The 23679-nt window shown below is 35.4% G+C and overlaps 2 protein-coding genes across 8 annotated transcripts in view; one reads left to right on the forward strand and one right to left on the reverse strand.

The window, feature by feature from the left end:
- Positions 1-23679, reverse strand: part of eps15l1b (epidermal growth factor receptor pathway substrate 15-like 1b) — a 77140-nt gene that overhangs the window by 27467 nt on the left and 25994 nt on the right. For 4 of the 7 annotated variants that reach the window (XM_058799672.1, XM_058799664.1, XM_058799646.1 and 1 more), the window contains exon 22: positions 22755-22842. In XM_058799672.1, the coding sequence (XP_058655655.1) occupies positions 22755-22842 (88 nt within the window). Of the gene's footprint in view, positions 1-11125; positions 12402-14115; positions 14133-16628; positions 16775-22754; positions 22843-23679 lie in introns of those variants that run through there. The other 3 variants (XM_058799628.1, XM_058799636.1, XM_058799679.1) reach the window with 3 other exon arrangements.
- klf2b (Kruppel like factor 2b) lies at positions 5009-7938 on the forward strand. Its single transcript, XM_058799694.1, has 3 exons — positions 5009-5389; positions 5934-6792; positions 6876-7938. The coding sequence occupies exons 1-3, from the start codon at positions 5321-5323 to the stop codon at positions 7049-7051; spliced, it is 1104 nt and encodes a 367-aa protein (XP_058655677.1). The 5' UTR covers positions 5009-5320; the 3' UTR covers positions 7052-7938.

Raw genomic sequence — 23679 nt, forward strand, 5'->3', positions numbered from 1 at the left:
GACCGTACGTCTTATGTAAAAACATGGTCATGTTTTGCAACTTTCACGTGTGTTACTCAATTGTTTCAATATTGTGCAAAAAAAGTCATTTTGAAAGATTAAGAAATAATTCTCAGAATTAGCTGCTCTTTTCTTGATTTGAACTTAAACTCGGCATTAAACTCAGATTCGTATGAATCATTTGAACAGAATGAGAAGATTTCAGTTTCAGTACTAACAAAGAAGAACTGTGCATGGTGACTAACTAAATTCTTCAAAATAAAAACACATTCACTATATATTAAATAAAAAAAAAAAATGCAATTCCAAAACATAAGTCTTGAATTTAATTGTTTAAGAGCCCATAAGTCAAATAAGGTCGTTTTCTGCCAAGAGACATAAACATACAGACATGCACTTACATGCATGCTGGGATGGAAATAGCAATTCATACAACACAACGGCATGAATGTGCTTGCATACTGACACATCATTTAGCAATGATGCATGTAATGCGGGCTGGGAGCGTGCTGGATCTCTGCCATGACAGTCTGAACACATGTCAAACTCCTGCGTGCACATGACGTCTGTAATTGCTTTCATTGAGTGCAATGGAAAAAATGATCCGAATGAATATGTAACATTCGGCTGCCTAAACACGGCGACTGTTACCACAAACATGCGCCGTTATGTATCGTCTGCATGCAGGGGATGACATAAGGTGACATGAGAGAACCAGCACTGGGTTTTGAATCAGAAAGGGCCGTTCACATCCACAGAGCCCATTATAGGCAATTTGAGGTGACATTATGCAAATTTGCAATGATTGCCAGTAATGCCAGCTCAACGTAAAGCCCAAAACATACTTTAAACAAACTGAGTGCAAATGCTTCTAGCCACGCAAGTGCAATTTTGTGTGTTAATGTTCTGAAATACATCAGAGTGCAATTTAACATGCCACTGTCTATCAGCTTTCAGTTTCAGGCCAAAAACTGGCATACACACACACACACACACACATATATATATATATATATATATATATATATATATATGCAATTATAATTTTGAAACTTTGGAATAACTCACATTTTTTCATTTTCTGTTTTTTACTGTATTTTTTTCCACCAATGCTGCATTTATTTTAAAATTTAAAATTAAAAACAGTTTTTCTATTTTAATACATTTTAAAATGTAACATCCTTTATTTATTCAAAGGTTTGGGTAAAATTAAGATTTAGAAAAAATAAATAAATACTTCTATTCAGCAAGCATATGTGACCCTGGAGCACAAAACCAGTCTTAAGTCGCTGGGGTATATTTGTAGTAATAGCCAAAAATACATTGTATGGGTCAAAATTATCCATTTTTCTTTTAAGCCAAAAATCATTAGGATATTAAGTAAAGATCATGTTCCATGAAGATATTTAGTGAATTTCCTACCGTAAATGTATCAAAACTTATTTTTTGATTAGTAATATGCATTGCTAAGACCTTCATTTGGACAACTTTAAAGCTGATTTTCTCAATATTTTGATTTTTTTGCACCCTCAGATTCCAGATTTTAAAATAGTTGTATCTCAGCCAAATATTGTCAGATCCTAACAAACCATACATCAATGGAAAGCTTGTTTATTTCAGCTGATGACACGTAAGACTGGTTTTGTGGTCCAGGGTCACATATATTAACTTGATCAAAAGTGACAGTGAAGAAGACATTTAACATTTTACAAAATAATTCTGTTTCAAATAAATGCTGTTCTTTTGAACTTTCTATTAATCAAATAATCCTGAAAAATAAAATATATCACATTTTCCACAAAAATATGACGCAGCACAACTTTTTTCAACATTGATAATAGTCAGAAATGTTTTTTGAGCAGCAAATCCCGAGACTGAAGACTGGAGCAATGATGCTGAAAACTCAGATTTTGATCACAGGAATAAATTACATTTTAACATATATTCACATAGAAAACAGCTATTTTAAATTGTAAAAATATCTCACTATTTTTACTGTATTTTTGATCAAATAAATGCAGCCTTGGTGAGCAGAAGAGACTTCTTTCAAAAGCATTAAATAATCTTAATGAATTCAAACCGGCAGTGGATGTACAGTATACTGAATGTATTGCATCATAAAGCATATCTGATTTTAGTGTGGAGGAAGCAGTGCACACACGCACTCATTCACACACAAACTTAATGTGTCACACAGAATGAATTCATACGATTGTGAGTGAGAGTCACCCGAAATCATGCGGGAGGAAGTGCTATCAGTTTATCCCGTTAATCAAAGGACACGCTTTCCCGTATAGAGCTCTGTGGAACTTGGAATGACGACATATTTCTTTAGACGTAACCGTGCTCTTCCCGACACCTGTGAGCAATCACAAACCAGACCTCTTTAATATCTTTAATTCTGAAAGCGGTGAAATAAGACCGAGCATCTCAGATGTTTCTCCTCAAGAGACCTCAATAATGTCTCAAAGCATGCTCAGAAAAGCGTGCAATCAAAAATCAATTACATTTTCATAATCTAATGTGGCTTTCAATGGAAACTAACAGCAGATATGACCATTTACACATAGCACTTACTTAATTCTTAATGAATCATTTTATTAGCATCAAATCAAACTAGAAGCACAAGAAACTCTAGTTTGCATAATAGATTACGTGAAACCTACGAGCCACCTTTCATTTCCATTGAAGATTCGTGACAAAAGAGATGAGAAACATCCCAAACTCATTCTTACTCAACACAAAAAGCACGTAGAAACTGAGGGAAAATCTGTGTATATGAGCACTTTATCAGACTCATGACTGTTATGAGCTATAAATGCTGGTGATGAAACTCTGGGGTCAAGATGTCAATGCAACGAGTTTCTAGTTCATACAATTAAACATCAGAATGGTTTCATGTTTAAATACTTACAAAAAGGTTTTACGTTTTGGGAAATGTACTATGAAAATACCACGGTACTCTTTTAAGTGCTTTTATTTCAAGGCCTTACTGTGGTACTTTGATATATATATATATATATATATATATATATATGGTACTCAAATTCATGTACCACTTATAACAAAATATCCAAGAAGGCATTGCCATGTTTTTTTTTTAAACTTATTTTTTGATTAGTAATATGCATTGCCATGTTTACAATACAACACTTTCTCAACACAATACCATGGTAGAACACTGATTTTTACATGTGTACCTCAGTAACACTGTATATTTTGGATATGTATCATAAAAATACTATACGGAAATCACACTATGTTTTAAAACATGTTTAAATAAAGTTATAGAATATAGAATTATACTTAGAACTAAGTATAGAATTAAACCAAATAATGTTACGGTTGTAAACAAATGTAAATATCACAGCTCGTAAATATTTAGTCATCCAGTACCATGGTATTTTGGTACTACAGCACATGGGAACCAAAGTGCAAAGTTCATTAACTAATTGTGTATTTTTCAGACGTAAATTAAGTAACCTGTCCAGTTTTTCTTTTCCTGTCAGTGTCTTTAAAGACGTGCTGTAGTGCAAACAGTCTGACGCGTCGCGTCGCGTCCTCGGGACATCATTAACGACACTAATGGCTGCTAAAGCAAAGCCAATAATTCCCACCAACCATCAGCATTCCAGTCATTTAATCCCCCTCCATTTACACCTGAATGAGGCGAAAAGTAAGGCGAAGATCTGAGAGGAGAGAGTCAGCAGCTCAGGTGAGACTGGCGCCTGCTGTCCGCGTTTAGACAAACCCGCTGCGGCGCACAATCATCATGATAAAGCGCCTTTGAGCGCGCACAACGCCTCGCTTTCACATTAATCACGCTTTACAAGCGTTCCTCAAACCACATGTCTCAATGAAAGAAACCCCTTACTACAGTAAACACGGTAAAAGTCCACTTGTCCTGCTGCGTCTGTCACAATACCTGAGATGCAACCTGAGGAAAAAAAATCTACAGGCCTATATAGTTTAAAAACAAACGTGCTTTGATCAACTTGAGCGGGGGGTGGGGTGTGGGGGGAATAAGGGCCTTTTTTTTAACAAAGCGTAAAATACTTTTCTTGAGTGCACTTTATGTATTTATGTCGAATTTTTCATTCAAAATGTTCATTTACCACGCATTTCTCTCTCTGTACACCTATATGTATTTGTATGCGTGCTATTCTACCTGAACAAATGTGCATTTTCATAAACGGCTCAAAATGTAAAATATTTACAGACACGCAGCCATGTGTTTTATGCTTTTATTGTCACGTGACAAGAATATTTGTTTGCATGTTAGCCTATTCAGGCATTGATTGACTGACAGATGTTTTTGAAGTGTTAATCTGTAGATAACTACTCCACCTTTGGCTTTCAAGACCCACAAAATGAGCAAACAAGCATTATCTGAGGTCAAGGCGAACTAATCTTTGCTCAGTGTGTTATGGTGGTTTTTAGTAGAAGTTTGAAGTCAAGTGCACAGCAGAGGAACCGCAGGTGGAGAGAATCACATTAACTGTCACCATCATCCACTAACCACAAACAAACACAATACGGTTTGTTTTCAAAACTAGATTTGCTTTCAAACCATGCACACTTCTTTTCGTCAAAAGTTATGCTTGAAACGGCTTTCTTTGCGATAAGTGACACTTGTGTAATCTAGTGCATCTCATTTACCTTTTATAGCATCCCACCTAAGTCTATGTATATGTAATGACAGGGACAAGTAGTTGACTTTTGGATCACCTACTAATCTATTGTACAGAAAATTGCCAGATCAGCATGCAAAAACAACTTTATTTGACTTCTCTAAATGTAACCTCATTGTGCAGTCACTTGCTTTCATTGGAAAGCGCGTATATTTGGAGACTAAATTACGCATGGGTGAATGTAGGCTGTTTGGACACTGGAATTACACTTGGATCAATTCGAGCTTTTGTTGAAACGCCTTGGTAACAGTTTTGTATGTGTACTATACAGATGATTGTATTGAGCGCCTCCTCTCTGCCGCGCCCCCGCGAGGGGAGGGGAGCGCGCGTCATCGCCGCGCTTAAATGCGCCGGAGCGCGCCGTCCAGCGCTGAGAAACTGTGGACCTGTGGAGAGAGCGCACGGTGCCTTATATACCGACTATATTTGGGAACTCTGAACGCGGTTTCCTCCGCTCACACAATTGGTCCAGGAGAAGTATTTATTAGGTAGGAGGCGCTCCTGCCAGACACACTTTGTTCATGACTCTGGAAGTTCACTCGAGGGAAAAGCGCAGCGCAGTTTGACATCTGTTCGGGAGCAAGTGCAACAAGACAGAAGAAAATTACAACGCAGCACGCATCTTGGAAATGGCTTTACCTTGCCTTTTGCCTTCGATTTCAACGTTTGCAAACCAGAAGGAGAAACTTTGGGAGGATGTAAGTATTTGACTTTTTTTTTTTGCACTCGTAAAATGGTGAAACTAGGGTGAATTAAGGGAACGTTGGGCAATGCGGGACACCAAACCTCAAAAGCGGTTAAAACAGCGTAAACACCGCGAAAACAAATTTCTGAGCGAATATATTTGTTTTTCACTTGTTTGCACTAGATAAAATAAATACTGAAGATACACAGCGGAAAGCGAGCACAAACATCAAAAACATTTTTTGTTGTTGTATGTTGTGTCATATGTGTGTGTACTTTTATGTATACGTATTTAATTTAGTATATGAAACAATATACAGATATATTTACTTATAGATATTTATGCCTATGTAAGAAACTTCTTTGAAAGAGAAGATATATATAAAAAAGGGGGTTTTATCCATTTTTTCATGTTTTCTTGTGATTTAAACTCGTTTGTAGATGTCAAAAGTATAGACGCATCTCAAAGTCATCTCAAGTCATGAAATGCTTTCAAAATGAGTCATGCAAAAGCATCTGACAGTGTTTTAATGCTAAGCACCTTTGATTCTGTTGCAGAGGTGGAAATGTGAGGAGGACAAACCACTGAGCGGCGGCTGCCCTCTGCTCAACGTGGCACATCACATGGACACTTGTCGTGGCCGCAAGGATGACGAGGATCTGAGTAATTATTTGGACCTGGAGTTTATCCTGGCCAACACAACAGGACCTCTAGAGGCGGGAGCCGAGTTCGTCTCACACGCGGAGCCATGCGGCATGTACTCGACAGGAGCGTATGTGCCTCCAGAGCAATGCACCGCACCTCCTCCGCCGTACTCCAACAGCCTGATGGCCGAGCTTCTGAGATCCGACATGGACAACACCTACGACGGCGCCATTCAGGGAAGATTTGTCATCAACTCGTTCCCCAGACAGGACTTTGTTGATATCAAAGTCGAGCCACCAATGGACGGTTACGGGCCGGTGATGGGCATGGTGCCGCAGAGCTGCCAAAAAATCAAACAAGAGGGCAACGTTTCATGCATGATGTCTTTCGAGCAACCCAGACTGGCCGTTTCTCCGCAGGCCACGGGGAATATGACACCTCCGTTGAGTCCGGATGACTCCCACCTGCGCCAGACTGCGTTTCCGCAGGCTTTCCATCACTCGCCTCCAGCTTATGCTCAAATGCAGATCCCCTACACGGCGCAGCACCAGTTTGGCATGTTCGAGGACACCATGGGCATGCAACCCAACATGCAAAGGGCTCTTCTGACTCCTCCGTCCTCCCCGCTGGATCTGATGGAGTCCAAACCCAAGCGAGGGCGACGCACCTGGCCGAGGAAGCGCACGGCGACGCACACCTGCACCTTCGCCGGCTGCGGCAAGACGTACACCAAGAGCTCACATTTGAAGGCTCATCACCGAACCCACACCGGTAAGAGCGAGTCTGAGTTCGTCTTTAACATGCATTTGTGTTTTGAAACGAGTAAAACTAATCCCATCGCTTTGCATCATCAGGTGAGAAACCATACCACTGCAACTGGGAGGGATGCGGGTGGAAATTCGCCCGTTCTGACGAGCTGACGCGTCATTTCCGCAAACACACCGGCCATCGGCCATTCCAGTGCCACCTGTGTGAACGCGCCTTCTCCCGCTCAGACCACCTGGCGCTGCATATGAAGAGACACCTGTGAGGACTGGATCCACAACCACATAACTGCCTTATTTAATGACTTAAAGCATATTGTTGATTAAGAAATATATCATCATACACTCTTAAAAATAAAGGTTCCCAAAGAACCTTTCAGTGTCCTAAAATGTAATTTAAAGAACATTCACTGTTAAAAATAAAGGTTCCAGTGATCAGTTTTTAAAAGAACACTTTAATAATCTAAAGAACCTTTTGTGCAATGGAAAGGTTCCATGGATGTTAAAGGTTATTATGGAGCCATTGATGAACCAAAATGTTCCAAAAGAACTATTTTTTTGGTTCCCAAAGAACCTTTCAGTGAAAGAACCATTTGAAGAACATACAAAGATCCTTGAAAAGGTTCCATTGATTTTGAAAGTTCTTTATGGAACTGTTGATGCCAAAAAAAAAAGATCCTTTATTTTTAAGAGTGTACTTTTGTAACAAGTAGCTGGTACTACATAGATTGAGCTCTTTTTAAAGCCTTTTATGGGTAATATGCGTCCTGAAGGGCTGGTCCTATGAATCTGTGTCCGATCGGGAGACAGCATGTATGTTTAACGGTGCCTTTCCGAAGCCATGAAGAGTGCAAAGCCTGACGACTAGCAAACCTCCTGTTTTCTGATGTAAAAGTGTAAAATGCACGACGACAATGTTTTGCTCTTGAAACTGCCTTGCTACTATGCAACAAAACAGAGCTGTGTGTTCAAATGTGTTTGCATTTCTTTTCAAACGTCTTGTATCTTGATGCACATTGAGTGGTCAGTGCCTCATCGCACCGTTTGCACTAGGGCTTGAGGTCCTAGGTTTTTATAAGATTGTGTACATACATTTTATATTGTAAGTACTGTATTTATTGTAAATATTAAACTAAATTTGAATATATATGTATCCATCGGGTCTCTTGTCATTGCCTGTCATGTTGGGTCTGACCTATTGGATGTCGGTTGCTAGTCTCTTATTACGGGCTCCTTTGAAGCCACTGGAAAACGAAGTCCCCAGAAACTGGAGACGTTTATGGCGAGCGAGGGACGTCGCACGAGTGCTATTCTTGAACCCCCACTCAAGCTCGTGGAGTCGGGTATTATAGTTTAGACCAAGATGCTTTCCAGCTGCGTCAGGTTGAGGCCAGCAGCCTGTGGCTTCTGCCTATAAATACAAACACTACATTTACATAATTACAGAGAGAGAATTTAGATCCGTCTGGACGGAGGGGCGCTCGGCTCTCGGCTGAAGATCCCAGACTCCAGAGAAGCAGCAAAGACACGGACATCAAAGAGACTCCAGGGGCGCTTTGATGTCCAACATGGAAGATAAAATCCCAAATCTGCATATTTTATAAAAAATATTTGTTAAGCATCAGCTCATTTTGCGCTGGGCCAAAAGACTAGAAAAACATTCTGAGATTTATATATATATATATATATATATATATATATATATATATAGTACTATTTAGACACACCTACAAATGTTATATTATTGCTATTTTTGTATATTTTATAACAGAGAAACATGGAAATTTAGATCAATGTTTTAGATATGCCCCAGTGCATCATTATGAAAATAATAAATTAAAATGTTATATGTATATATATATATATATATATATATATATATATATATATATATATATATATATATATATATATATATATATATATATTATACGATGTGCATACTTAATATAAAAATAAAAATATATATAAAATACAAAATGTAAATTATATATATATATATATATATATATATAACATTCAAACATTCAAAAATAAAATAAAATATAAAATAAAAATCATTTATATATCAATTATATGTGCATGCAAAGCATATTAAATTCCTATTGAATGTCAAAACATGTCTAAATAAAGCATTCAACTGTGTTTGTTTTCCAAGAGTTGAACTTGTTCTGCATTTGTGAATAATGTGTGAAAACAGCACTAGAGTACCCTTTCATGCAAATTTGAGACAAAAAGAAGAAATGCGATCCTGACTATTATTAGCGACTCAGTGAAGTGAAGCAGAAATCTCATTTCACTTTTTTGTGCTGATGATAGTAACTTTTACTACCAATCTGACATGAACAGAAAACACAAGCTTCTCTTTTTCCCCTTCAAAGCGAAGCAAATATAAAGGGCTGTGTTCACTGTGATTACTGCAATTCAACAGCTTTCAAAGCAGAAATAAAGATCCACGTATATACAGTCAAGAAGAGATGAGAAATACTGACAATTACTTTTGAAACAACAATATGCAAGCACACGTTTCAAACAAAAAATATTTATATAAATTCAGAGAGTGACATCTAATAAATACAGTGATGTTAAATTAATTTTTTTTTTTTAAATTATCTCTACTTTTGGCAGTCTGATTATGAAAATATGTAAGCTTGTTTCCACCAAGGGATTTTAAATAAATAAATGTTTAAAAATTAGAAAAGGTAACCTTTTTTTCCAATTCTAAGTTTATATCTCAGAATTTAAAATCATAATTGCAAGACACAAAATCACTGCAAGATTGCAGTGTGAAAAGTCAGAAATGAGATATAAACTCAAAATACTCAAAAATTGCAAGAAAAGTCAGAATTGCAAGAACAAAATGAAGGATTGTGAGATATAAACTGAAAGACTAAAGTCAGAATTGCAAGATATAAACCAAGAATTGTGAGATATAAACTCAAAAAAAGTAGTAACTGTGAGGGAAAAAAATAAGGATTGTGAGAAGATATAGAGAGAAAAAGAAGATAAAAAGTCGCAATTATTCCATGGCGAAAACGGCTTCATATGAAAGATATGGAAAAGAAAGGTCAAATATCAAGTGCATTGATTGTACAGTATTCATACTCCAAACGGCTCTAGGAGTAAATATATGGTAATATAGTGCGCGGTTCTGAACACATCCATGCTGGTCAGTAATTCCTGACCCCACGATTTAAGCACTAAAACCACAACTAAATCCAAAGACTAGACAAAAATGTCTGGCAAGGCCTCTAAACGAAGCGCACGTGTGGACAGTTAAGTAGGTGAGCGATCGAGTGCAAAGAAAAACACAAATGAGGAAAGAGCCGGAGCCTCGTGTTTCTGTCACCTGAGCCCGTCTCATTTGTCCATCTTAAAATCAGCTCTTTCAGCGGTCTTCAGTAAATAAAAACTCACGGAGGAATTTCCTGTTATTCCAAATGGGGGTAATTAACATACCGAAGCTAAAATTCATGCAGCTGTTAAATTATTTTCACACTTAGATCTCAATCTTTCCAAGGACTCCATTTCAGTCCGGCTCGAGCTCGAGCTTCATTCTTTAAGCTTGTGTTTCTCGACGGATCCAGAAAAAACAGCAATTTGCTGAAGCCCTTCACAGAGCATTTGCAAAAGACAAACGTCTGATAGAAGCACAAAGTCGCTCATTGATGCCGAACATCACGACATACAGGACGCTCGTCCATCATTAGTGCCGCACAACTGGACAAGTACAACACATACTACATATTGCATGAATAGTAGCAGTTAAGCTCAGTGTACAGACGCTGCGAACGTGAACATGAGCAGATATGAAGTGTTGCAGGTGCACACGGATCTGATCTGAATGCAGCTCAAAGCGTCTGATTGTTTTGGCAACCAGTGCAACTGACGGCAGAAACTCACTATTAACTTGCCGATTTTAAAAGCAGATATTGAAAACTGCAGCTTCTTTATTTCATATTTGTCTTTCAATTCAAAGTTGCATGATTGCAGACCAGATCTTGCAACACCAAGGTCATGGGTTCAATTTCCAGTAAATGCATGAACTGATAAACGGTAAACTGTGAAACTGGTAAGTCTGCCAAATGCATAAATATCTAATGTTTATTTAAATATCTAAAATTTTATATAAAAATAACTTACCATAATGGTCTCAAATGAATTAAAAATCTAAAATATATATCTACATAATAAAATAGAATTATATATGATAGCCCTTTCTTTAAAATATTTTACCTTTTAAAAATAATTAATTGAAAAAAAAAATCAATTTCCTTTGATTTTGGGATGAAATGGCTGCAATATATTCTTCATTTGAAAAAAAAAAAAATTCTAGTGGATTCAGATAAATATGTTTGACATTTATTAAAACGTTGAAAAGCAGCACATTGTAAAATCATTTTTAACCCTTTTCCACCAAAAAAACAAAACACATAAAAACACGGAAGGTCAGTAGAATCTTCAAAATGATAAAAGAGAAAATCAAACCCATATACACACACCAGAGTTTCCTTCTCTAGCATATAAACAATCCATAACCTGCTGATTTTAGTGTTAAGTATCACAGATGCAATAAATATATCAATACATAATAAGAACAAGCTCAATATACAGTATAAGGCTTCACTTCAAGGCAAAATATACTTCAAGAAGTCTAGAAAAGGGTTAAAACCAGATGAAAGTGGGCAGAGCTCCTCCTTCAGGAGTGCTGGTTTGTGTGAGGATCTGATCAAGTTTTAAAGGGTTAACACAAAAAATACAGAGTCATCATTACATCAGCTCACTCTCATATGAACAGTGCAAAACCCAAATAAAAACAGGTTCCTTCAAAAACTAAAGAAGATGCTTCATTTGATCTTCATGCATCTAATAAAACAGTATCAAGAGGGAAAATGAGATTCAGGAGGATTTGTTCTTCACGGTCAGGAATGCATAGATTATGCAGGTTTATATGTAAATACAGACATCATATATGATCATAAAGTGGACCAACGGTGGAAAATGTCATGCATTTAGTAATTCATCCCTCTTATTAAACCAAATGTCTGGTTGAGAGTTGAAGTTGATCAAAGTCAAACTAAGGTCCTAAAGACACAAGATATAAAGCACTTTTGGCTTTGCAAAACCGACACTGGCCATAGATATGGGTTGATATTTATTACGAGACTTCTGTGCATTAATAAATGACTTAAGACTGAAAGATCTCACTTATATGATCTCCAGCTGGTCCTACAGTATTTGGTGAAGCTGTATATAATATTTTTAAAGCATAATAGAGTGGTTGCGCGTTTTGTGCAGTTCATGAGCAAATGTGTGAAGTGAATCTGTAACTTTGACCTTTGGTTTTGTTGTACTTCATTGGTTCAGTGATTGCTACAGCAAACCTGAGAGATCTTCAGGAAGAGCGTGTGATTGGGGCAAAAGCTTCATCTGAACGTTTTAGGGGAGTCTCGCTGAAGGACTGAAGCTTCACGTTCTGGGCATTTCGGCTCGACTGAGAGCCAGAGCCAGTTCCAGTTCCTGCTGCTCCTGTAGGCGGAGCCTCCGGATTCGCTCCGCCTCCTCTCTCTGACTCTCACGCTTCGCCCACTCCAGCTGCTGCGTCTCATTTCCGAGCTGAACCAGAAAACAAATGTCATTACAGAAACTACCATTCATCACACACAGCAGAATGCATCACTGTAGGGCTGCCCGACATATATCGAAAAAATATATATTGGCATCTTTCGGCCTTGTCGATCTCGATATGTAAGCATTTGCTCTGAAATGTTTTAAAAGTCTATTTTTCAAAAACATTTTTAAATTTTTGATTTAAGAAGTAAAACACTATAGTAAAAACCTAGATAAAAATAATCAAGAAATGTTTTTACAAACATAAGTAGAGCTGCATGATTTGGGGTGCTGGGGATCTAATTGCAATTTTTCTGATAAAAAAAATCCAAGTTTGCTATGCTTGTTTTTAAGGCTGCATGCTTTGCATAAAAGTTTGTAATTATATATAAATGTCTATATAATATATATTGATAATATGTATAGATAATGTCAACAATAATAATAATAATAATTATTATTATTATATTAGAGGAAATTATTTATTTTACTAAATAAAAATATTTAAAAATACATAGAAATATAAACAATATAAAAATATAAAACTACAAAAATAAGAAATATTACCATTGTGATATTTCACTGGAAAAAATAAATAAATAAATAAAAATAATATAATAATTAACAAATAAAAAAAATTACAACTGTCTTAATTTTTTCATTTTCAAAACATTAAATCATCAAACTTTTATTTTAATAGAAAACTGCAGCTTCTCTTTGGTTGATAAGTGCATGATTTTCATTTTATTTCAATTAATCCTGCAGCCCTACTTAATAGCCACATAAAAAGCGCATTAAAACCACCACAATATTTATGATGCTGCTTAAATTTATACCACCAATAAAAGCATCGTGAATATAAATTGACTATTTAATATACATCGCCCAGCCCTCATATCAAAACAGTGTGAATTAAAAATTAATCATTTCACATGAGCACAAGTGATCTGTGCAAAATTATATACAGTAGCATCTAATCTGACCTGATTTTCTTTCTTTTTTAATTGGTCAAAATCACACTGAGGATCATTTACATCATCTGTTGTGTAACCAGTGATTAAAAGCCAAGAAAACAACCAAAGTTGCATAGCCTTTGGTTTCCATCAAATGTAAGTCACCAGTGACCAAACACACAGGGAATGAAGGTAAATCATCATGAACTGATTCTGTTAATGAGATCCATTACAAAATATACATATTAGAGGAAATATAAAGAGGACCTAGAAGTAGTTGGTCACTTAAATCACAAATAATGTATCTGAATGTGTTTGCATTAGATAATAGCATATCATTTAAAGTAAAAGAGGATGCAAAAACATACTTTGCAATTAAAAGTTGCCAAATCATGACAAAAATGATAAAAAACAATTATAAAAGAAAGAAACATTTACTGTTGAAAAAAAACATTCAAATAAATGCATCTAATGCAACTGCATTCAGACAGTTTAAGGAGTTTCTATACTTTCTAAAGCTTTATTGTAGCAATCTTCGATGCTTCAAAGCCCTACGGGAACTGTATGTTGGCTCTTTTCTCACTGCGGTTGGTCGTCTGGTCTTACATTTGCTGCTGCTGTTTGAGAGAGCTTCAATATACGGTCTGATTTCTCAGAGTGATTTGTGAAGGGATTTGTGTGCACGCAGGGTGGAGTAGGTGTTTTATGGCTGACACAAACACATGCAGCAGCTCAGATGTGGTCGGCAGACCCACGTTTCACCTTACCTTCATGTGTTCGGTGCCTGGAAGAAAGACAAATTACAGCACAGCTCTGCAGACACAAGAAGCACGGCATACACAACACAAAGCCTCATGCAGCATGCAAACTGCATCTGCACAGCATGGCACAGCACACAAACGCCATGCAGCACAGGGTGCATTCAGGTCAGAGGAGCCACTTGTGACCCAGCTGACCTGGATTTGACCTGAATGATAGCTGTTTAACTATTAAAGTTGAATTCTACTTAAATGTTTACTCCTGATATGATCTAATAAGGTTGTGCAAAACAATTTAGCATTGATACTTGAACAATTAATACAACTCAGTATCTTCTCTAGCAAATATGCCACTGAGAGTGATTTCATATATTGATTCTAAAAGCATATTATTTTAAATAAAAAATATATATACACAGTATATAAATTTGCAAAAACAGTGTAAAGTAACTGACACTGTGGTAAAACCAGTTGCCACTTTGTGTCAGAAAACAGGAAGTGCTTTGGTAAAAGCTTCTCACTTTTCTAGACCAAAGTGTCATTCTGAGGTCATATTGTCATGAGGAGTTTGTAAGGTCACTTTAGTGTACTTTAGGAATGTGAAAGGTCATTTAAAATGATCCTAAAGTATTATTCTTACCATGAGAGTCATGATTATTCAAGCTTTTGGTGTCAAACATTCTAAAGTCATTTTCATATGCTGTTTTCTGAATTATGAAATCATTGAGTGAGTCAAAGAAAATAATGTTGCACAGGAAAGATGGTGTTAAACTTGTTGCAGAAACCAGTGAAGAGCTAAAAATGCTTTTTTTTTTTTTTAACTCGTTAAAAATATTTTGACATCCTTAAAACAAAATATGCAACAGACCTGCTTTCAGAGAATGTATCTGGAATTACATTTATTTTTGTGCCTTATTAGCAAATTGTTATATCCTGTTCAAAGCATAAATGTATTAGTGAGATTTATGTCTAAAAAAATAAACAGCTAAGACAAATAAACATTTTTATCTTCAACCCTGTTATGGATGAAACAGAAGTTGTGTGAAAATGATTATGAAGGATGCTTGTTAAAACATCAAACAGCTTCCTACTGATTCTAATCAGATTACTGACTACTAAATATAAACTGTATGTCAATTATCAAATGTTTCCTCAGCAGAATTTGTGCATCATCATTTTAATGAAAATCTAAATTATTTTGCTCCACAAACTTGAAAAGCTTTTTACATTTTGTTGAACTAACTTTAAAAAGTCTGAGGGTCATATACATTAGCATTGAGTCTGTGTTCATGAGTCCAGTTCGATGGAAATCGAAGGTTTGGCTGAAAACAAACAGGCCGCCTGGTTCAATCTCCAACAAAGGGTTGGTTCCACAACAGAACTTCCTCTTGTTGCTTCTGTTCAGCTGCATCATCAGCTTTTAAACCCTTCAACTACAGATCAACGCTTTGTTTTCATGTCGCTCCAAAAAACACCATAAAAGTGTGTTCTGAAGACATTTGATAGTGCACAAGTTGTATATGGACTTCTGACTTGTACAAGTTTAAAACAACAAGAGGGTGAATAAATGATGAATTCTCTCTTTAAAGGAGAAGTTCACCCATAAATGAACATTTGCTGAAAATGTGCTCACCCTCAGGACATCCAAGATGTAGAAGAGTTTGCTTCTTCATCAGATTTGGAGAAATGTAGCATTGCATCACTTGCTCACCAATGGATGCTCTGCAGTGAATGGGTACCGTCAGAATGAGAATCCAAACAGCTGATAAAAACATCACAATAATCCACACCACTCCAGTCCATCAGTTAACATCTTGAGAAGACAAAAGCTGTGTGTTTGTAAGAAACAAACCCAACGTTTTTAACTTCAAACCATTACTTCTATCCAAAAAAACAAGATAATCCATAATAACGCTCTCCAGTGAAAAAGTCCATCTCCTGTTGTACTTCACATCAAAATCCAGCCACATATTTGTTTTATCTTGTAAATGGAGTTTGATCTGTGCAGATTTTTCTCCTGATTCAGATCAGAGCACTTTTTCACAATATTATAAATGGAGGACTCAAGCTGGAAGCAATGGTTTGAAGTTAAAATGTCTTGATGATGAATTTGTTTCTTACAAACACACAGGTTTTGGCTTCGCTAGACTTTAACTGATGGACTGGAGTGGTGTGGATTATTGTGATGTTTTTATCAGCTGTTTGGACTCTCATTCTGACGGCACCCATTCACTGCAGAGCATCCATTGCTGAGCAAGTGATGCAATGCTACATTTCTCCAAATCTGATGAAGAAACAAACTCATCTACATCTTGGATGGTCTGAGGGTGAGCACATTTTATTTTTCAGTGTAAAGCAGGGCATGATTCTTGCATTAGCATGTGCAGGACAATGCAAACAGGCGAAACGGCAGTGCAGGAAGCAGCGATGGCAAATGTCGGGATGAAGCGGGTGCAACTACAAACTACAGCAGCAGAAACTGGCTTGATGGAGACGATCAGACGGCATGACACTGGACTTACAGCTCTAAAGTCTGTAAATGCTGAGGACGGGTTAACCGCAGACCGTAATGTTGAGGACGAGGAGACGGGTCCTCTGTCCGTATGTGTCTTTCGAACGGCTGGAGCACCAAACCCTTGACTATGAACCCCTGAACCGCTATTCTTCCCTGAAAGTGTCAAAGAAAACAAAGATGACACCCAAACACCAACAGAACAGTTCAGGCACAGGAAAAGATCATTAAAATCATGAAAAGTGCTGTAGAATTCAGTCAAAAGCATCTGAACTTTATTACTCTGATCGCTTAGTAGAATAACAGTGCATCTCACATGATTTGAACAACGATTTATTAACATTTAATCACTAATAAGAGGCTATTTATTATCGCTGTTTAATATTATGGCTATTTATCAGCAGGACAGATCAGATGATTTTGATCAACTAATGAAGACAAAACATCTATAATGCAGTTGCTTTTGTCCAAATTCTGTAATAACTTGGATGAACAAGACATTCACAAATAGATTAAAAGGCTTCTAGATGATATGTGGAAGAAAGAAGTGACGGCAATCAAGAAAACTGAAGAAACCAAAATGTAAAAGTCCACAGGAATTCAGCCGCTCCATCAGGCTCTATATTCTAACATGCACAAACCCAAATATTGAGTAAAACAATACATTATTGCTTATATTTACTTTTTATGGATTATATTTGCTGTTGCATGACATAAGTATACTCAAAATAAATTATATTAAATTATATAAATATTAAAATAATAAAAACAAATAAATATTTACTGCAATGCACTGCTCACTGCAATGCATTCTGGGATTGTTTTCTCCACAAAGCACCCATGCGCCTCTGCCTTACAATTTGAACAAAATGAGGCATCTTAGAAGTCACTATAATGTTCATGCCTACCTTTTGGAGCAGACGTTTAATTATCTTAGATTAAACGAGTGCTTTAGATGGTCTGCAGCGGCTGACATCTACTAGGTTAGATTGAGGATGTATTCATCAGCGGTGCACCAACACCACTGCAAAAGTTTCATTTCTTCAAACTATGAGCAGAATTTACAAACCTTTAAAAACTGCCGACACCAACCGCAACCCACTATACCAACCAAAAAGATTTAAATGAGCTCGATATGAGGTGAATATGAGGTGAATCTCACAAAACCTGTCCAGAACAAGCAGCAAACACATGTATGCAATTTAATGCATTACTGTAATGAAAGTACTGTAATTGTACAATAAACCTAATTGCAAAAATTTAATTGTGAATTATATTGTATAATTTTGAATTGTAAAATACTTGTTGTAATACTTTATGTAGATTTTTTAAATAAATAAATGATAATCTAATGATAGTGATAATTAAGAAATATGCATTTAAACTCATAACTCTAATTAAATATTTTTTATTTTATATTATATTATTTTATTTGTAAAATTACAATTGTGAAATAAATTTAAATGTAAAAATGTAATTGTAAATTGTATTATAAAAATTTTAAATGCAAAATACCTGTTGTAACGTTTTTTTAAATGATTTAGAAATATACATAAATATGGGCTGTGATAACGTGGCAATTAAACTCATTAATGCAATTAAAACATTTTATTTTGTGCTAAATTTAAAATAAAGTATGTTTTAAACACTTTACATATTATTATATTACAGTACAGTAAATGCTGGATTACAGTAATCATGATCGCTTTTGTGAATAATTGCCAAAACAGCAACAGCAACAAACAAAACACAAAAAAAAAAAAACGATTTAAAAATAAACTTAAAAGTAAACTGGCAATAGAAAAAATATATATATTATATATAATTTGGGGGTTAAATGTGTTAAGTAGCTTAAATGACACAATGCAAAAATCTTCCTAAAATTAGGAAGAATTAAAATTAACTTTGGGATAAAATATGACCTATTTATTTTTTCATGAGATTCACCTCAAAAAGAAATGCATTAAAGAATTAAAGTGGCTTACAAAGGAACGGTAGTAACATTTATGTGTGAAATCTGCAACATTAATATTCTGTATGAAGTGCTCATCAGAATCGTTCAGAGTGCAAACACATAAGAGAAGCCACAACGGGTCAGAAACAGATCAGAAACATACAGCATTTGCACCAGAGGAGTGTGAGAACCTGGCATAAACATATTTAGCCAGCCGTGGGAACACTGGTGCTCAGTTTAAGGGTGTGAACCGCGAACTTTAGAGGAACTCACTTCTCTATATCTCTCTCACCACTACACAGGCCTCATGTGCCATGGAGAGGAAGGGCTTTTTTCTTTCTTAACTCGGAGGTAGTAGTGAAACTACCAGCCCCACCCATGCCCTCTCTGTGCCTGTTACAGTAATAAACACACTGCGAACAACACTAAACAATCCCCTGCAGCAAACACAAGACAGAATTAGTAGTGTAAACACCTCACTGTGAAGGTTACGCGCCGGAAGAGTCCTAACGTAAAAGCACTGAATGCAGAGTGTAAACACGCATGCATGTGCAAAACAAACTCATGAGTATCTCTGAATTCAGCCTGAAACATACAGACACTCCTAATAATTAACAATGAATTATACAACCACTACAAGTACATTGACTCACGTAAAGTACATACCATACACTCTCAGAAATAAAGGTACAAAAGCGGTCACTGGGGCGGTACCTTTTCAAAAGGTACACTTTTGTACCTATTAGGTTCAAATATGTATACATTTTTACATTGAAAATTTTTTTATTACTGTGAAATATGCAATTAAAAAATGTTTTGTAATTATAATTGTAATTAAATAATTTGTTTTATCGTATTTACATTTTAATAGTAAAATAAATTTAAATGTAAAAATGTAATAGCATTATATAAAATTGTTCATGCTCTTCATGTTGATTTTTAATAAAATATTATGTGTATAACTCATTATATAGCTAATAATACTGTAATGCAATTATTTTAATTATGTAATTGTATATACATATTGTTAACAATAAATAAAATTTTAATATAAATTAATATAAATTTTTTTTATATATACATAAAATCGCAAAGCTCTATATTTGAAGTGTAATATAGTGTTAACAAAATTTAAAATGAAAACGGAAAACAGAGTAAGATTAACAAATGCTTCAGAAGTATTTTTTATTGTTAGTTCATCCTGTAGGTAACTAATGTTAACAAATGCAACCGTATTGTAAAGTGTTTTACCCAAAATTCTCTATATTTTATCTGAACGATAGCAGAACTTGTAGGACAAATCACTTTAATTCCTCATGCTTGGATAAAAGCATCAGCTAAATGTAGAAATGGTCACCGAGGTCTGACCCACCTACCATGCATCTAGTCATGGTAGAGGCCGGCTAACCTCTACAGCGCTGACAACAGTGATTCACTGTCGACCAAACAGAGGCTGACAACACACTATGATGATGTGATTCCGGATTCACTCGTTCTATATGTGGATGCAGGTCATCAAGGCCGAGTTTAAAGGACCTCACACACACACACACACACACACACACACACACAGTCATGTTGTGTACACATTTGCACGTGTGAAAACACAAACAGACTCTCTCACGAACGCAAATCTTGCAAATACACAAACAAAGCAATCTTTTCTAGGAAAAACACCATTATTTATTCTATTATTACCCAAAAAATTACATGTTGCCATTATTTTCTCAACCTAACATCGTTCACAACCTGAATTTGCACGACTACAGTACTTGTCAAAAGTATGGAAACTCTAAATGTTTTTAAATGAAGTCTCTTCTGCTCACCAAGGCTGCATTTATGTGCTCAAAAATACAGTAAAAACAGTAAAATTGTGAAATATTATTAAAAATTTTAAATCGCTCAATTGCTTTAATCATTTTCTGTGTGAATATATGTTAAAATGCAATTTATTCCAGTGATGCAAAGCTGAATTTTCAGCATCATTACTCCAGTCTTCAGTGTCACATGATCCTTCAAAAAAATCATTCTAATATGCTGATTTGCTGCTCAAGAAACATTTCTGATTATTATCAAAGTTAAAAACAGTTGTGCTGCTGAATATTTATGCAGAAATCATGATATACTACCATTTAAATGTTTGGTGTGTGTGTGTGTGTGTTTTTTAAATAATGCTTTTATTCAGCAAATATGCATTAAATTGATCAAAAGTGACAGTAAAGACATTTACAATATTGCAAAAGATTTCTATTTCAAATAAATGCTGTTCTTTTGAACTTTCTGTTCATCATAGAATCCTAAAAAAATGTTTCCACAAAATATTAAGCAGCAAAAACTTTAAACATTGATAAAAATAAGAACCATTATTAATAACTGAGAGCAAATATTAATTGAGCAGCAAATCAGCATATTAGAATGATTTCTGAAGGATCATGTGACACTGAAGACTTGAATAATGATGCTGAAAATTCAGCTTTGATCACTGCAATAAAATACATTTTAACATATATTTAAATAGGAAATAGTAATTTCAAATTGGAATAATATTTTTCCAATATATGCTTTCATTGCATGGAGAAAACAGCGTTAACACAGAGGAACAACATGAGGGTGAGTAAATGCCAGAATCTTCATTTCTGGGTGAACTATGGACAAATAAACCTGCAGCCGTCTGTTCTTCCTCTCTGCGTGAAACTGCAGCAGCTGAATATCTCATGCCATGGCGACTCTTATCTTCCCTGTCACAGCTGTCCTATGATGAGCTCACAACGCACTGATGCGCTTCGATATCGTTAAAATGGGGAAGTGTTTGCCTTTCCATTATCAGACTCACTCTGCGTGATCTGTCATTTTATTGAGTTTGTTTGCGTGTGGTGAAATGTCTGATGTGTCTGAAGGTGTTTATAATTAAAACTTCAATAATTACTTATAAGAATACTCCAGTTTCCATATAAATCAGGCTTTACCACAGAAAATAATTCATCAGAACTTGCGCTTACAATAATGCACTTACAATGGTGCACTAAACAGATTGGAAAGTATTGCCAAGGTATGCGGCAATGAGAGGACTTATGTGACATAACTATCCGTAATATTTACCAGTGTTGTTATTATTATATTATATATTTTCTAACTAATAATTATAATTCTGTAATATATTTTTTTATAATATTATATTATTATATTTTAATAACTAAAACTATTAAACAATTTCAGTAAGTAAAATCAAATAAAATGCAAATATTAGATGAAAAACTTACTTAAAAACTTGAGAACAAAAAGTTCTTAAGTGCTAAAATGATTTGAAAAATGATTAATACTGGAAAAAAAATATATATATATTTAAAAACTAATAAAAATGACAAAAGCCCAAAATTAAAACTGGGGAAAAAATAATAATAATAATAATTATATATATCAAAATGATACAAATTAAAAAAAAATTACAAATGTTGCATTGGCAGCAAACTGAAATAAGTAATTAAAAATGTTCTTAAGTACTAAATTCTGAAACTCAAAATTAATTGACAAAAATGACAAAAGCACAAAACAAAAGTGCTACAACTTAAACTGAAATTAAAACTGAAAATGTATAAATAAAGGCTTATTTAAAAAATATTCATAATTTCTATTATGGTATATAAATAACACTAAAATAACTGACATGTACATGGACCAAAATCAATCCATTTGAATTACATTGGTAAAGTATAACCAGACGCTCATCCAATGAGTATTCTCGACACTAAAAGAATGATTTATACAATTATACGGCTCAAGTAACAATTTTGTAGGTAGCAAATAGAAGCGCTTTACAAACATTTTTTCTGAGGGATGAGTCTGGGCCTGGTTATAGCTGGATAAAGATGAACTAGTTTTACAACTCCCTGACATTTCCGCTCAAATGAAACATATAATATAATAATAAATCAAGCATACTTCATAAATTCGGTTATAGTCGTCAGCACGCAACACAAAAAGCACTTAAAATTATAATAATATTACTAGACCACATTTCATTTCACACTTCTTCACCGCATAATAAAAACAGCGAGATAAACATCAATGTATTTTAATATAATTAAAAGTCACACGCACACACACGCTCATGCTTATCAGATGAATGTGATAATTAAATCAGTAAATCACAAGCACACTTTGATGTTGGCAAGCTTTTCTCACCGTAAGGAGGCGGCGCTGGTCTCTGCGGTCCAGGTTTTTTGGGAGGAGGCAGCGGGTATGTCGGCTTTCGGCTCTGAGGCTCTGAGCTCTGAGAACAAACACAAATCACAACACTGCATCTACACTAATCAATAATCACACACATAAAATAACTGCTTACTGTATATTGCAAAATACAGTGCCTTTTACATTTTCAGGGTTATCAAAGGCGGAAGTCGTCATAGTTGGGAAAACTTAGATCAGGCTATTTGCAGGTTTTATGAAGGTGAATTTAAGACATTTTAAGACCTTTTTAAGACTTTTTGAGTAGAGAAAACTTCAGGAACACAATTTGTTTCATAAGCAACGCTTCAAAGTTTGAAAATAGCACGGAGCGGATCACATGCACGAGTCGGCGCAGGCCACAAAACGTATCGGACCTATTTGAATTCAACACAGAATGCTATATTTTATAGCAATATGGATGAGATTGTGGTTGATGCGGCTTTACGGAGCTCAACGGCTCTATCCCAAGCTGTGATATAAACGAACGCTATTGGCTACTTTTAAAAGGGGAGGAGCTGCTTGATATGTCCCGCCCTGTCTTCCTGTTTCAGGTTAAAATGACGTCAACACATAGAATAACGCTTTCAGGGGACCTTTAAATCAAGATAAATGTACTTGACAAGCAAAATGACATAGAATAAGAAGTCTTGTTTAATGTGAAACTGATCAAAATGAAGTGAATTTATAATTATAAAAGAACAAATATCTGCCAATGGGCTCAGAAAACTCACTTAATTCGGTTCAATTTCTGAAGACTTCAAATCTTCATTTTGCATCTCAAGTATAAATGCATGTTGATCTAAGGATGTTTAGATATTTGTACTGAAAACAAGACAAAATACTAAGGATGATCGTGCAACATTTAATGCCATGACTTGAA

This window comes from Onychostoma macrolepis, chromosome 02 (assembly GCF_012432095.1).
Source record: "Onychostoma macrolepis isolate SWU-2019 chromosome 02, ASM1243209v1, whole genome shotgun sequence".
In the NCBI taxonomy this organism is placed as follows: domain Eukaryota; kingdom Metazoa; phylum Chordata; class Actinopteri; order Cypriniformes; family Cyprinidae; genus Onychostoma; species Onychostoma macrolepis.

Coding starts and splice junctions, on each gene's coding strand:
- klf2b (XM_058799694.1), top strand. CDS start 5,321: ATGGCTTTACCTTGCCTTTTGCCTTCGATTTCAACGTTTGCAAACCAG. Junction 5,390..5,933: donor AGGAGAAACTTTGGGAGGAT/GTAAGTATTTGA, acceptor ATTCTGTTGCAG/AGGTGGAAATGTGAGGAGGA. Junction 6,793..6,875: donor TCATCACCGAACCCACACCG/GTAAGAGCGAGT, acceptor TTGCATCATCAG/GTGAGAAACCATACCACTGC.